We start from the raw sequence: 16,873 nt of genomic DNA, 5'->3' as shown, positions 1-16,873 counted from the left end.
TAAATTTTTATATCAATATTTTGTGATAACAACCAGGGTACACAACATTAAACAACCATGAATGAATAGACTTGGGTACACATATATTAGTAATTCATTTTAAAATCAACAAATAACATTTTATTTATACTTAAAATGAATAAAGATGCTGACGTTGCCCTACACTTAAATCAAAATAATAAAAAATGAGTTATTTATTCCACTTTAATTTAATTTTACATCTTTAAAACATGTTTGTCTTATAATAAAGTTAAATTGTAACATTTATAATTCATGCATATTGTTTTCAGAGGTAAATTGAAATCATTCATACCTGGTTGATGTGAATACTCCAGTCTGTACACTGTTATCACATTACTGTTCCTCCTTGTGGTGTACATAACTCCATGCTGGTCATCATAGAATATTCCATAGGGCCTTGATGACACTGTGTGTATGGTCACTAGTTGACCGCTGTCTGTCAGCTGATGAATTCTGTTATAGTCACACACGTAAATGAAATTCCTCCTATCAACCATTATTGAGTCCGGCATAAATCCATCATGTTGATACAGAAACTTTGGTGTGTGTGGATTAAAAATATATGCATACACACCTCTAGTAGTGTAGTCACGAGTCCAACACGAGATGTAGACAGTGTTGTCTTTTACGGCCAAGTGACTAACACTACCAAGGCCCCCTTGACAGACCTTGTGAGTTGAGTCTACACGTCCATCTGTAAGGTTTACAACACACCAGCACAACATCAAGTCGTCCCATTTCCTACCGCTGACAACGAGTTTGTCTGAATTCAATTTTGCCACTGAATCACAGTAATGAATTCCTGTCCTTACATTTAATGTTTTGACCCGTTTTACGTCATGTATAGATTTCAATGGCATGATTACAATCGTACTGTTCCACAGACACACAGCAACTTCCGTCTTGCTAATAAGACAGACACCCATGGGCATGTCATCCAGTTTGTGTGATGTTGACATCAGTTTGCCGTCACGAAGTCTGTAAAGATGGAGATTCCTCGCCATGAAGTCTATGACCAGCAACATGTCTTCTGTCACCACAACGCCATTGTAGTCGGGTTTACGGCCGGCTGTGGATAAAAAATGTAACATAAATCAGTAACGGAATAAACAAAATACAGACATATATACTTTTAGTAAACAATGCAAAATAAACGTGTACACATCTATACACCGATTTCTCACCTAAAATAATACTTTACCGCCATAAATTTAGCCACCACACCACCATTATCGTAATAGTCGTATTATTTGTATTATTATTAATATTACAGTTCGTTCCACAAAGTAGCTAATTCATGCCACACGAAGTATTTAAAACGAATTAGGTATTTTTAGCTACACTGAATGACGACGACCTGAAAATGTACTGAGTTACAGATAGTAAAATTTAGCTATGATAGTGGAACGAACTATAGACAGTACGTTTCAGCCTAAAATGATAAACATTACCTTACTCAGAATAAAGTAGCGATAAAGGGGTAACAGTGATTTTAAATGAAGTTCAAGTAACTCCTGATTTCTGCCATGTGTGATAAATGGCCAAGTATCAATACAAACTACATGAGGTGATAGTCCAGGGTCTATCCTCACCCTCCCAAAAAAAACTTATCCCACTCCTATTATAATAGACGGTGTTTTCCCTGCATCATAACTTGGAAAGTATTGAGATCCCCACCATATAACCTATATACGCCTACTGTGCATAGAGAGACAAATTAATATATGCAACCGAAATATCGCTTAACCCAGTAGATTTAGCCCCTGGGTCACTGCTTGGATATTTCCGAGGTCCTCACCTCATAACTATGTACAACTTTTATATTTGTTGGTTATGAAAAGACAAATGTACATACACAACTGATATTTGCCTCTAAAGCAGTCATTATTAATAGGATGGAGGACCGACCCAACTTGGGTTCAAACTTCAGGTTTTCAGTCAAAACGAGAAGACATGGATATAGACGTTAAACATACACTAAATTTTCAAGCTGTTGATTGTTGTTATGGTATCGGCAATCTTTCCTGTTGTGTGTAGCACATTCCGATTTATAAGAAGACACGTCATCCAAGATATAAAAAAAAAATTGATGAATGAAGTGACTAAAATTGATGAACGAAATGACTACGTTTGTTTTAATAATTTTTTATATCCTTGACACTTTTGGTTTTTTCAATCGGATGGGGGTACAAACAAACGGAAGAGTATGCGTAAAATTATCAAATTGTGCACAAAGAATGACAGTAAATTTAGATTCATTTTTCTGTTTTAAAAAATAGTGAATATTGCGTCCAGGATATAATGCCTAGCGAATGAAGAATTAATTTTATGTAAAAAGAAGCAAAAAGGTAAACTTTTCCTTTGAAAAACAAGGATTTACCGTCAATATTTTTAGACAAATAAAACCCACTTCACAGTGGTGATACAAACCAGAGAGAAACTATCATCTCTTAGTACAGATACTCGTTTATATCAGTGAGAAAAAAAAAGTTATTGAAAACACCCACTCACTCTCTAAAACCTAGAACTATGGGAGTGGGTGTTGCCCATATTTTTCTCTTTGAATGACGGAAACAACAAGCCCTACTAGTATCCATTACTCATGGCACTTAAAACAATATTTAAAATAATAAAGGTTAAAGAGATAGACTATGTCTTCCAGCAATATTTGCCAATGATGATCTACATTACAAGTATGTATTACCATGACTTCTTCAAAGTGATATCCACTTTTGCATGAAAACTTCTGCATTCTCCATTCCTGTCTGTCGTCTGCTACAAAATCCAGCTACACATTCCAGAAAAGCTCGTGCTCTTGGCGCATTAATACATTACCAGGTTCATTGGAACCCCAGGCCCATCTATTGTACTGGACAAAATAACCAATACCCCCAACTAGTTGGGCGGTTTCGTCTGGTCCTCAGACAATATTTATATACCGCTCAGTTTATATAAAGTTTTAACAGTAGACCAGTACATGTAACTACCGACGCTATTTAAAAAAAAAAAATGGCGCAGACTGCTTTTGATAATTTCCTCAGTTCTCTAACTTGAATATGCAAGGAAGAGTACCAGAACAACCTGGTTTACAATAAGTACTTTCCATGTACAGTTGCCCATTTTTTCCCTTCAAGTTATGAATTAAAGTGATCAGCAGCTTATATGGACGTGGCTTCATTTATCTTCTCTTTCGAATTTGCTTACTACGTAGACAGGATTAGTACTAGTCCTACCTGTAAGACCCGACGCTGATATTTATGTTGTGGGCGTTGTAGCACCTCAACAAAATCAAAATGTGCTATGTCTTACATGTAGGACTAGGTTAGTACTAATATTAGTACCCCTACTCTACCACGACAAATCAAGTTGAGGCTACGACATCGTAGCTAAAACAGGGTTAGTTTCTTATTGTCTTTGCTTTGGACGTTTTTACATGTACTAAATCAGGTTACACGAGCTCAAGACGTTGTTAAATGGTTCCTTTTTACAACCCTTTCCTATAATATAAAGTGAATTCGTTGGGTTTTTATTGCAAAGAAGTTATTCAGTCTTGTCAGACTTAAAGCAGTTAGAGTATTTTCATATTTATCGAATTGTACACGCATATTTATAAATTTTAGTCACGACCTCTGAATGGGCAGCACTTTATCACCACTTACCCCAACCCGCCTTAACTGTCCTGTGAATTAAATTGACATTCTACCATGTCTTCCAGTTACTTGTGTTCAACACACTCATGCCCAATTGCATTTAAAGAAAACAAACTTATCGACTTTCTTCATACCGTTGGCATTAGTCTTTATTTAATGTTTGTGAGTGGACATCACACTATATTAAATGAATCCTCCATATGACCACTGGGAACTTTGAGACATCATGTTTTGTGTTCAGTTCAGTCATGCCCAGCAATACTCAGTATAACTACTATTATCTATCATAATGTACATGCATGTTATGAACACATTTACTTGGTTTGAGCAAGCAGGCAGTACCATCATCAGGTAATGTAAGCCCCACTCATCCATTATTTCCTTTTAATATATATTGTTTTTTAAATGTATATTCAACCCAGTAATATGAATATTTAAGAAAGTCTATTTCTTGCATTTTGTCGATTTTCATGCACAGAATGATAATCTGTGATAGGAAGGTATGTGTCAGTAACACTTTGATATTAATAACTCCATTCTTACATTTTACAGTTTGTCTTCATTATATCTGCTGTAGTGAGAAGCTATAAATTAGCTGAAGCTCATTATGTCTGACTGTTCTTAAGTAAAGAATGCTTTCTCATTATTTATTTTATTAACAGTCTCATGAATTGCCTTCATTATTTGCAATGAATAGCACAGCATATAGGTTTAAAACGTTATAACCATTTTGTATCGTAATTTCAAGCCATTCTTTTTGTGGACCAAGTGTTCCATCCAATGCTGTTGTACCGAGGGATGGTCCCCCATGGCTGAGTGGTCAAGAGTGTTCTCCATTACCAATCACTGCCATCTCATCTCTGTCCATGTGGGTTTCAATCTCAGGTTCAGCCATTGTGGTTACGTGAGAAAGCATGCCATTAGCTTCCTGTGGGTTGGTGGCTCTTATCACAGTTTTCCATTGTTCTTCCTCTACCATTTATAATGTTCAACATGTACAGTCTATCATATGATGAAAAATGTCAGTAAACCCACATCTCACTCAAGAAAAGTTAAGAGTTTGTGTCTCTCATTTTATTTCCTCTATGGGACTTAATTTAAAAACTATGACCTTTTTCAAGAATGTCACCCTCCCCAATCTGCAGTCCATACTGTTTTAAAAATAGCGTAGAGTTCCAGATAACATGTTCTAGATAGAATTCCATTGCCAACTATAATCAAAACAAAGGAACATGCTACTTTCATACATGCTTTTTTTCTTATTCTTGGACTAGTGAATAAAAAGTTTTATCCCACCTCCCCTCAATCCAATCAAAGAAGTTCATTGAACATACTATCATTTATCATCACCATACTTCCATTCCAGTAAATATGTTACATGCTTGTTATAAGTACTTAAAGGGAGATAACATTCTGCCAATTTTGATACAATCACATTGAGAAATTCTGTATGTGCTTTTTTGATGATGTCTTTTTTTCTCCATAAAATGAACAAATAATTTTACTAAGCAGTACAGCAGTCCTATTAGCATAAATCAAGTTAGCAGTTAACATTCTTGATGACCATTTGGTCCATTAAATAAATTATATCTTACTATATCTTTTATTACCTAATTATAGAATACAAAGTAATTTGTAAATCAATAAAGACTTTTTACCATATATGGTATTATTTGTTTTGGTCATTTTATACATATGTATACATTTTTCCTTTAAGTAATAACAAGAACCTTACAGTTGTTAGGCCTTATTAAACACTTTCTATTCTTGGATGTTTTTGTTTGCATTTAATTTTAAGTGAGATATCAATAAAAACAGAAAAAAATGTTTAGCCAAACCAGGCCAGGTCAGATATTTAGATATACTGAGTAGGTCCTAAGATTTGTTTAGCTGTAGGTGACTGTTATTGTTTTAATTTTGCATACCAATTTAACAGTTAGAATTTGACTTACTTTAAAAAAACATACTGCTATTGTTTATCAACAGTCACTTATGGGATACAAATAAAATGTAGTATTTTTTTTTAATAATATGTGGATGACCTGAATAGTTGAGTTCAATTACAACGTAATTGGTATAATTGAGTAATGAATGATAATTACACTATTTGTAATGGTAATTGAATATCATCAATATGGTGTGCTTGTAATTGTAACTGAAGGTTCTGATTTGTGTAATTACTCAATTACAAGTCATTTAAAAAAGCAAAGATAATTTTGATGTCAGGTGTTAGGCTAATAATATACGGATTAATATAGAATAAGCAGTAAAGCTAAGTCTTAGATAAGAATGTATATGCCTAAATGATTTTACTTAGTCTATTGTGGGATTCAGACTTAGGGTCAATTACAATGTAAATGGTGTAATTGAGTAATTAAACTTTCTTTGAAATTGTAGTTAAAAATAAAAATCAACAATGTTTTTTAATATTAATTAAACAGTATAATTTTGAAAAATTAAAATTGTTTGGGTGATTTGGATTTTTAACGTAGCTTTAAAAACATTTCAGTCTTATCGCTATGATGTCTGCAGTGTGGCAGTCAGTAGTGATGTCTAGTACTGAGGCATCATGCCACAGACACATAGCATCATGTCCCACCTGGTCACATTATCCCGACACCAGGCTGACCAGTACTAGCACTAACCTCTTAATGTTGAGTGCCAAGTCAGGCAGTTGCTAGTACTATTTTTATAAGTCTTTAGTATAACTCTGCTGGGGTTCAATCCCGCAACATCCTGCTTTTGAGGTGGACGCACTAACCACATTGTCCACTCCAGTGGTCAGTTGAACTCTAATGAAGATATGCAAGCACATTGTAACTGTAATAATAATTGAACCCATTTATGTTGTATACTCTTAGTAATCGCTTGTTTTGCTTTGTTTTAAACCAAAAACTGTTCGTTCTGTTTAGAAAAAATACTGTACTTGATGCAGACAAGGTATACATGTTAATATGCATATGTAAATTACTACTTTATATTTCATGTTATTATAGCATTCTTTCACATACTTCACATTCTGGCACAACATATTTCCCTTTCACCTGTGAAGTCAGGAACTTGTATGCCACAATACTAACAACATTCCCTTTACTGTGTTATATTTTTCCTTTCCCTGTATCAAGTACCAATATAGCACAATGATATTATCATGGTGGAGATATATTCTGTCTTCCGTAAACAAATCCCTTGAATTTCACCAGAGTGAAAAAGTGCTATGCCATCAATGTGCTGCTTGATAAATGTATTCCAAAACATCCCTTGTTATGGTTTGGCTCATTTAAAACTCATATATATATATATATATATATATATATATATATATATATATATATATATATATATATATATATATATATATGCATCCAGGTGGCTTGTAGATGTAATCACTTTGTCAAATGCATGTTCATTGACTAAGAGAAATATTTTTCTCCTTTACACCAAGTAAGAAATAGTAACCCCAGTTCATAACCCTTTTGCTGTATTAAAATAGTTTTGGTGGGAAACTTTGTTATAAGATTACATTTTGAAAACTTAAGATTCCATTCACTTTTCATGCAATTGTGACTTTGCAAGGTTTGAATAGAGTGCTGAGTCATTGTATTATGCATCACCTTCCCAGGTAATACGTCTGTGCTATAACTAGGGTCTACATTTGAGGTGCCAGGCTTGTCTTTATTTTGGTGTTAGTTGTATTTCTTTAAGGTATTTAAATGTCTGTTCACAGTATGAGACAGCTGTAAATACAAGTCAATCAATCAGATCTACTTTTCCTAATTTTCATTATTTAAAAATTACTTTTGTTTTTGTTAGTTTAACTTTGGAGATGATGTCTCTATTAGGGTATAAAATAAAATATTTAAGCCTTCATCTTGAAATCAACATCACAATAATTCATGCAAATTACTTTTAACAACTTGCACTTTTAGAAGTGTACAATTTAGATCAATGAAGAATGCAGATTAAGGAAACTTGATGAATGGATGCATCTAGTGGAGCGCACATCATCATGCATAGAATAAGTCACAGTGACATACTTTGCCCTATTGCCAGGCTTATCAATGTTTGTTTTCAATATTTATCAATCAGCAAAACTATATTGACATTTAATGTATGAAGCTGAATGGAAAATAATTTTGTGTTCCTGGTCTCAAGAGGCAAAAGCATTTTTTAAAAATAACTTTTTCGGTTGTTGTGTATTGCACTTTATTCTACTCACATAATTTTGTTCACCAATTTTCAAATCAATATTTAGGGTACAGACTTACAGGGCACATTTAAACCTAGCAAATGCAATAATAACTTTTTTACTTGCATCTCATGTTGTAAATGAAATGTCTACATTCTCCATTCCTGTCTGTCTATAGGTACAATGAATAAAATAAAATTACTGTTAATTAAATATAAATATAACAAAACCGACCTGATTCTCATCCAAAATGTCATTTCTTCTATAAAGTGTTTCTGAGCTGCATATCCAAGTTTATTAACATATTTACTTTGTAAAACGATGACGACACAAAATGATGCAATATTAGCTCTAAAGTTTCACTTATCAGTTTTTTCTGCAATATATTTATTTTATTTATATCAGGACGTAGAAATTAGGAAATCATCCACACAGCGTCCATTTTGTTTGCATTAGATACATTGTCTGTGACCATTTTGTTTTAGGAAAGGTCAAACTTGACAAATGCTTCTACCGGTCGTAAGAGTACGACAAAAGTACCAGTCTACTTCGCGGCTCAGATGCTCTTTATTGTGACGTCATCAATATGCAGTGACGTGTGCGGCGTTCAACCTTTTAACATCATCAGAGCCGTGTTCCATCGCCGTAAGAAAAGAATTCCTGACTTATTAACCACTGAATTTTGAAAAAGCTTACCCTTCTGCAATAAAGCCACCGTATAAGCCAATGCGATCTAAATTGAGTGTGCTGCATTCATCAAAGGTGTGCTGCATTCATCAAAGGGCATGTTATATTCAGTGGTATCTTACTGCCAAATTTACAGTACTGCTGTACAATTATGAGGGGTATGCTCAGTGCAATCGAAGGTCAAGGTCATCTGTTTATCAAGTGAAACGTGCACTGTTTATTCTAATGCTGAATTCGAAACTTCATTAAGAACAGGTAAATGGAATTATAGATTTACTAGTAAGTATCAAATAATTGTATAGTAAAGTTTCAAATAAACCATATCATCATCGTTCTCATCATCAAATTATTTATCAACATGACCGTTCCAAGCAGCACTACTGAAATGTTATCATCATCATCATTGTTAAAATGGTCGTCTACAATACTTGTTAATTATATTAGTTCTGTAATGTTGTTTTGTTAATTACGGTAATGTTGAGGATTATTCTTATTGATTTTGTAGCCGATGCTGTTGTTATTGTTGGTGGTGTTAAGCTTATCCTTCCTGTGTTTTCTTTTTTTTTTCTTTCTTTCTTTGGGGATGGGGTGGCTTTTCTTCTGCTAACTTAAGCTATATTTTTATTATACAGCTGAAAAGTGTTTTGAGGCATGTCTCATGAGCAGATGACATGTTTTATGATCGTCGTTGTTTGAACTATCAAGAATATGTGTGAAAATTAATGTTCTATTTCTTTTCTTCATTATATCAATCATATTTGTCAGTTTCCATACATGGCACTTTGTAGCAAATTAAAGGCCAATATACTTTAACGTACTAACATTAATAAAGGGATATGTTTGTGAGATACTAAGATTTACTTAACGCTTTTTTTTACTTATTCATGGACTAGTGAATAAAATGGTTTTTCTCACTCCCCCAATCCAATCAGTGACGTTCATTGAACATATTATCATTTATCAACACCATCCTTCCATTCCAGTAAGTATGAAACATGCGTGTTATAAGTACATGTACTTATTATGCCTACCAAAGGGAGATAACTGTCAATATTGATATAGACATTGAGGAATTGTGTGCATGATTTTTAATGATTATGTCTTTTTTCTCCATAATATGAACAAATAATTGCACTAATTAGTACAGCAGTCCTATCAATACAAATGAGGCTAGCAGTTAACACTCTTGAAGACCAGTTAGTCTAATAAAGAACTTTAATCTTTATCTTGAATTACCTAATTATAGAATACAAAGTATTTCATACTTCAGTAAATGATTTTTAGCATATAATGTTTTAATTCTTGTTTATGGTCATTTTATAGGTCTGTATACAATTTTGACTTGAGTTATAACAGGAACTTTACGGTTGTTTGGCCCTATTAAACCCTTTCTGTTCTTGGATGATGATTTGACCAAAATTTTGTTTGCATTTAATTTTTAGTGATATTCAACAAAAACAGGGAAAGATAAATACTTAGCAAAACCAGACTAGAAATTTAGATATACTGAGTAAACTCTTAAGATCTGAGGTTCAGGTGACTCAATTCTCGTGTTTTAAAAATTTTGAATTAAACTATTTTTAAGAAGAAGAATTGTTTTTAATGTCTTGGTTAATCCACAATTACTTATGGGAAAAATTGCACTTTCAGAAGCTGGCATTTCCTAGTCTGGCAAAATTAATTTTCCCTATTTTAATAGTTGTTAAAGACAGTGTACTTTAGGCTAATTCAGGTTGATCTTTAAGCACAAGCGAGCACTCGTTTTAGTTAGCTGTGTGCTTAGATCATATATAATTTCCACAAGTACAATATCCTAAGAAATATCATTCACACTGCATCAAAATAGCACAGAGGTATGTCAACATTCTCTCCACTGTGCATGTTTCAAATGCAAACAACTTCACCTTACATACTTCACTGTCTCAAAGTACATAATAACCTGTGAAGGCCCTCTAAACAAGCGGAAATTGTCAGCGTGGAAATCTATAACAATATGGTGGACATCCTCAATCATCTTCTAGATAACAAGCTTCTCACGTTGGATCTGTATCGGATTTTATACGACGATTTCATTTAGATGGTCACCATCGACCAGTTTTGTCACGTGCAGTTAAATAATAAAGGCTCTCAACGATACCAAGCTGTTGTTCGGTAATCGTGATAAAGTGGTAAATAACTCCCATTTCTATATACTACTAATGTGGTTATTTCAAAGGAAGTTGGTTTTCTCCAACATTTTTTCCTAAACCACTGTCCTCATTGCCGGGGTGGGTGGGGGGACATTTCTTTCTGTTGACGTACTTAAGTCACAACGATTTAATCTAGTATTTATCCCCAGCAATACACAATAGTTACTGATACAGTAAGATCATCAACATTAGTTCAGATCAGTGAAATTTGGATATCATCATGTTTAGAATAAGTGACACCGACATCTTGCACAATTGCTGGTATTATTATTAATGTATGCTTTCACATATCTGTCACTCAAATTAATTATCCTGACACTTAATGTATGAAACTGAAAAGATTATTTTTTATTAGTGTCAATGGTCTGTACGGTGACTGTAGAATAGTATTCCGATACAGTAAATCAATACCTTATGTATAGGCCTACAGGGCACAATTAAACCGTGCAAAGGCATTACTGACATTTTCACTAACGTATCATTTTGAGAATTAACTGTATCAAAACAAAATAATCTACCTTATACAACAATGAAAATATGTGAAGCATCCATTCTTTTTCCCTTGATTTATTTCTGTCCGAATGATTTTGAACATTATAGTGTCCCTTCGTAAAAATCAACACGTATGTTCTTTGTTTTCAGGTTTTGTAGTGGTGATGGTAGATGCATAAATTAGAAAATTACTTTTATGTAAAACGTTTTCTGTGCTGCCATACAAAATAGATTAAATGTAGCACGTTCAACGTGTGAACAAGCTATTAGCAGCAGATATATACAACAGAACCGTCCCATTTTAAATATTCCGAATCCCATAGCTGTATTCCGGAGATTTTAAACCCATTTCCTCAGTAAAACATTTATAACACAAAACCCATGCAATATTAAATGTAACGTTTCATTATTCTCCAATACTTTTTTTTTCATTTGTATCAAGACATATACATTTCGTAATCATCTGCCCATCGTCTATTTTGTTTACATTAGATACAGTATTCCGAGAATGGGGAGGGTGTGTTGGGGGAGTGCTGGTAGGTAATCCGAATCCCATGTACAATGACTGCTGGAGGTTATTTAATGCGGAGATAATTGAGGTAAAGTGTCTTGCCTAAGAAGAGGCTGTCACATATATTGTGATTGAAGGTGGTGAGGTAATCTATATTCCAGAATAAAAAAGAAAAAAAGCTGTTTCTTGAGTATACCCATTCCCACAGGTTTCACACAAAAGAAGAGTTGAACGCATTTATTTTTCCTTAAACGTACACCATTTTATTAAGAAATATGTTTGTGAAAAGCGAAAGATTTTCTTTCTCTCACAACTTACCATCATTTTGTGCGTACACTTGTGGTAGTTTGTGAAATGGAAGAACATGGCATAATGTTTCTGGCGAGAGAAATTTTAATAATTTCCTACCCATAAGGCCAATGAATCCATACCATGTTCCTACCCATAAGGCCAATAAATCCATACAATATCCCTACAGATACGGCCAATAAATCCATACCATGTCCCTACCCATACGGTTAATAAATCTATACCATGTTCCTACCTATATGGACAATAAATCCATAGCATGTTCCTACCTATATGGACAATAAATCCATACCATGTTCCTACCCATAAGGCCAATAAATCCATACCATGGTCCTACCCATATAGATCAGTGATTTCAGATATTGATCAGTGATACAAATACAAATCTTCTTATTGTATATAGAGGAACGAGAAATAAACTGAAAAATGTCATGCACATCATAAGTAGGACTCATAACAATATTGTGAAAAAGTCAATTTGTTTAGGGAGGTGATGGAAATATTTCACAAGTGTAACATGAAAACAACAGTCTGAGTAAGAGTGTGACATGCTATAGATGTGATCTAATATCAGATTCTGGAGAATAAATTGTTGATTTGTTGATTTTAAACCCAAAAAATATCATTCAATATTCTAGAAAACATGAAGATTTACATAGCAAATAAATGATGATAACACTGAAATATGTAGCGTCAAAACTTATATAAAAATTGTAAAAATTGAAATAAGCAACGTCAATCCTGATACCAAGATTAACATTGAAACAAGCATGATCAACCCTGATAGCACGATTATTCACATTGGAAAAAGTGTCAACCTTGACAACAAGATTGTTACAATGAAACAAGATACGACATTATCACTGAAAAAAGCAAAATCAGCCTTGATGATAAGATTGATACAGTGGTACGGTATGAAAAAGGAATAAATTCGGTTATTGACGCAGATTAATAGACATGCTGCAATTGACATGAATCTGGCGAAATAGCAATGCTACTTCTAAATATAACTTTTATGTGTCTAACGATTAGTGTGGATCATGTCATCTGTGTATAAATTGTTATATTCAATGTATCTATCACATACCTTCCGTTTCTAGTTCCAGAGTCCTATCTTCGACTAGCCTGCAAGGAACATGTAGTGATCTTGATGCGGCCATCGTGTCGTTCTAATTTACTGTGGATCTAGGTGAAGTGAATTGTCAACTTAACACACAGCCAATGCATAGGACTCGGCTGCAATAGACGGAGAACAGCTTTCCAGCACATAACTGCTACTTAATTTACTAATAATTGTTGAGATATCACCTATTGCGTGCAAAAGAACAATGTCAGGTATCAAATAAATATGTATTATTAAGCACTACAAATATAAGTCTATGATATAAGCATGTGCAAATAGAAACACTATGTATGTAAACACAGTGGGAAAGAGTATTCAACCAGCATTAATAATATAATAATATTGTTAACCTAATTTACGATTAATTTCAGTTCAGAGGCAGTTACTGAGAAGAAAATTAACAATTGAGAAGTACACCAATATATGAAAAATGCGTATCACGCACTTGTTCTTGTTCATCTGGTCAAAGGCCAATTTCATGGTACGGACTTGCTTTTGTCATCTGCTGTCTTCGGTGAGATTTGACAATCAGTTATAGTGAGCACTAACGTAAATCATTCTAATGACGATTTCCGGGAAATATATAAGTCATTCATTTCATTAAATAATTCCCGGGAACATAACATTAAATGTAATGAATAGTCCCTGATAATATAAAAGTAAATCATTCTAATAACTTATCTGCTAATACTTACAAGTAAATCATTGAAATAATAGATTCCCGTAAACATTGAAGTAAATTATTCTAATAAAAATCCCCTTAAACAGAAAGGTAAATCAATCATATAAATAATCCCTTTAAACACAAAAGTTAATCATTGCAGTAAATAATCATTTTAATCATAATAATAAATTATTGTAATAAATGATCCACATAAACTTAAAAGTAATTCATTTGTATAAATAATCCCGGGTCAGCTGGCCGAATGGTCTAAAGAGTTCGCCTTGACCGATCACAGGCATCCAATCTGTGTCTGCGTAGGTTCGAGTCTCAGCCTCGGCCAATGTGGGTATGTGAGAAAACGGTCAGTAACTTCCCTTCGGTCGGTTGTTTTTACCAGGGGTTTTCCAGGGTTCTTCCTCTACCAGATTTACTGCCCGCATTGTGTAGCCTATCTTGTGCTGAGAATAGTCGTTAAAAAATGAATCATCCTAATTTTGTCATTTCGACATTTATATGTCATGGCGATATTTTCTTCTTTCTCTGTCAAGGTAAAGCTTGATGCTTCCACGTTTACTTGAGTGCGGTAATGTCAATATATATATATATATATATATATATATATATATATATATATATATATATATATATAATGGCAATGTCTTTTTTTATCTTATACTGTACCATTTGATAGTTTTACAACCTTAACGTGACGTCTGAACTGTGCTATTATATTTTCCTTGGATATTTACATTATTGCACTCATGAAAATATTAGCACGTATGAATATCTGGTAAACCTGTAATGAGTTGTTTCATGGAAGTTTCCTTTACTAATCTTGCTCTCATCTAGTTTAAATGTTCTCTCTTTGCCTCCAGCATTTATAATAATCATTACCAATGTTTTCCTTATTACTCTATCATAAGAAAAAATAATAAATCGAGAACTGAATGACAAATTGTGCTTTTGCATATTTAGTCTCTTCCATAAGTTACTAATCCGATCTCCAAAACGTTACATCTTCCTTGCCGTAGGTTTGACGGTAATCTCAAAAATAGTAAACCCATACAGGAAAGTACAATCGATCCTAGTATGCAAGCCGGAAATTACAACTAAATACCGATGCTCTGTCTTTCTGTCTCTCACTTGCGTCACGATGTAATATTTTGAAGAATTTTTAGAAAGAGTAGTTGTTGGAATTGTAATTTAAATTTGCACACTATAATTTGTGTAATAAAGATAATGATTGTTAGAATTTTGCATTATGTAATTCTAATATGTATGCCTTAATGACGTCTGTCGTTGTTAGAGCTGTATCATAGTAAAACAAATCTTCACTGTTCAGTAGAAGTTACCATAACTCTTAGGTATACAGCTGGTTCCAGTGGCAAATACATTACATAAATGAGGCAATGACTTATACCTACATTCTCTGTCATTAATGTAAAGCGGTATAATTACTGAAACTAGATCATAATCTAAGTTGTGCAATGTAAGCAATTTTGAAGAGGCAAATTATCGTAGAAAGCAGCATAAGGGTTTTCTTGGTCCTTTCGAACGCTAGGGCCATGTGTGCTCCAAGGACTAATAGTAAGGCTGAATGTTGTAAGTCTTGACCTATTAGAGACAAGCCAACTGCTTTTAGTATAGGAACCACAATCAATACTATAAATAAACTCCGCTCTCGACAGCTAGTCAGAATAGCTCTACCCATACTTCAGATTCTGGCTTTCTTTTTCTAGGAAAATGAATATAATTAGTCTTAGAGATTGCTTCAAGGTGTCTAGTGCATTGAGAAGAAAACATGTTTAGAAAGTATTTCGCTTACCTTTAAAGAGCATGCAGAATGTTATTATTGTACAATATTAATATATGTATTTAGAATTTGTGTTATTTTGTAATTTTGGATTGATTTTTGTAAAACTGGTTTGCCACCAACTTCATGCTACAGAATAATTTTTTTATAACAAAATATCTTTTAAGTTACAGAAGGTAATTCTTCTGTTTTGGGAATAAACATTCGATAAAACGTTTTAATCGAAAATACCTTGGTATTAGTTTTAACATCTTTTTCTTAAGGATTTTCAAAAAAAAATAATTAGTAATTTATTCGGCATTTAAAGTTCCAAATTACAGAAATTGCAGAATCTGTGAAGATGGTTAGCTTTAATTAAATAATATATTTTTATTATATATTTTAAATGATTTGTGTTTAATTTGTTTTCTATATCAAGCGTTGTTTAATTTCAATTAAAAAAATGCTCTGCGCAGATTTCAGGTTCTGACCTAATTTTTCCGGTTTGATCCCAGTACTTCTTTGCAAATACTAGCGATGTACACCTACATCTCAAGAGTGGTAAAAGGAGGAAAGAATGATGTCTTTCTCTCTTTCTTTCAATCAGAGAGTGTCCCATCAATAAATTAGGAATGCCGGAAGGAACTATACCCAATTAACTGACCTTCACTATGAATCAAACTACCCATTACCTTTTCCTTTCCTGAAACTTGCATATGTACCTGCATTCCATATCGGTTTAAACGTCTGGAAATAAAATATCTTTTCAAAAGGTTTAAATCTGCACCTTCACTTCACACACACACACACACACACACACACACACACACACACAGCGAATGCCTAAAATTTACGAGAGCTTTTAAATGGCAAATACAAATCTAGTTCTCTCTCTCTCCATCTACGTAACACACAAAGAGAGAGTTTACCAAAAATATGTGAGACATATTGGTTAATGGATCTGTCTGGGGCACCGATTGGCCGACTTTACAGTTCGTTCTCATTTCCGTGTAAGTAGTCCCGGATTGACCAGCGTAGAAATGTGAGAAAGCTTGCCGGTAGCATAGGTGGATCGGTGGCCCTGCTTTGGTTCTTCCACCAAATATGCTGCTATTCCTTCCGGCATGGTACTTTACTAAAATTACCTCGATACGACATAATCTAAATAGTTTGATTTACCATAAAATACCCTCAAAAGCCAACTAATTCTCTCTCTCTCTCTCTTTCTCTCTCAAATATATCACTG

The 16,873-nt window shown here is 33.7% G+C and overlaps 1 protein-coding gene across 4 annotated transcripts in view; it reads right to left on the bottom strand.

Moving 5' to 3' along the window:
- LOC149787205 (uncharacterized) overlaps positions 1–16,873 on the bottom strand; it is a 111,410-nt gene that overhangs the window by 81,825 nt on the left and 12,712 nt on the right. For 2 of the 4 annotated variants that reach the window (XM_089977704.1, XM_089977707.1), the window contains exons 3-4: positions 13,136–13,284; positions 314–1,090 (exon numbers count right to left, since the gene is read on the bottom strand). In XM_089977704.1, coding sequence (XP_089833830.1) covers positions 314–1,090; positions 13,136–13,208 — 850 coding nt within the window. In that variant the 5' untranslated portion in view covers positions 13,209–13,284. Of the gene's footprint in view, positions 1–313; positions 1,091–2,725; positions 2,793–13,135; positions 14,046–16,873 lie in introns of those variants that run through there. The other 2 variants (XM_089977705.1, XM_089977706.1) reach the window with 2 other exon arrangements.

This window comes from Sinohyriopsis cumingii, chromosome 12 (assembly GCF_028554795.1).
Source record: "Sinohyriopsis cumingii isolate HCF-2022 chromosome 12, ASM2855479v2, whole genome shotgun sequence".
In the NCBI taxonomy this organism is placed as follows: domain Eukaryota; kingdom Metazoa; phylum Mollusca; class Bivalvia; order Unionida; family Unionidae; genus Sinohyriopsis; species Sinohyriopsis cumingii.
Note: the sequence above shows the minus strand (reverse complement) of the source record. Positions and strands in the feature narration are given on the sequence as shown.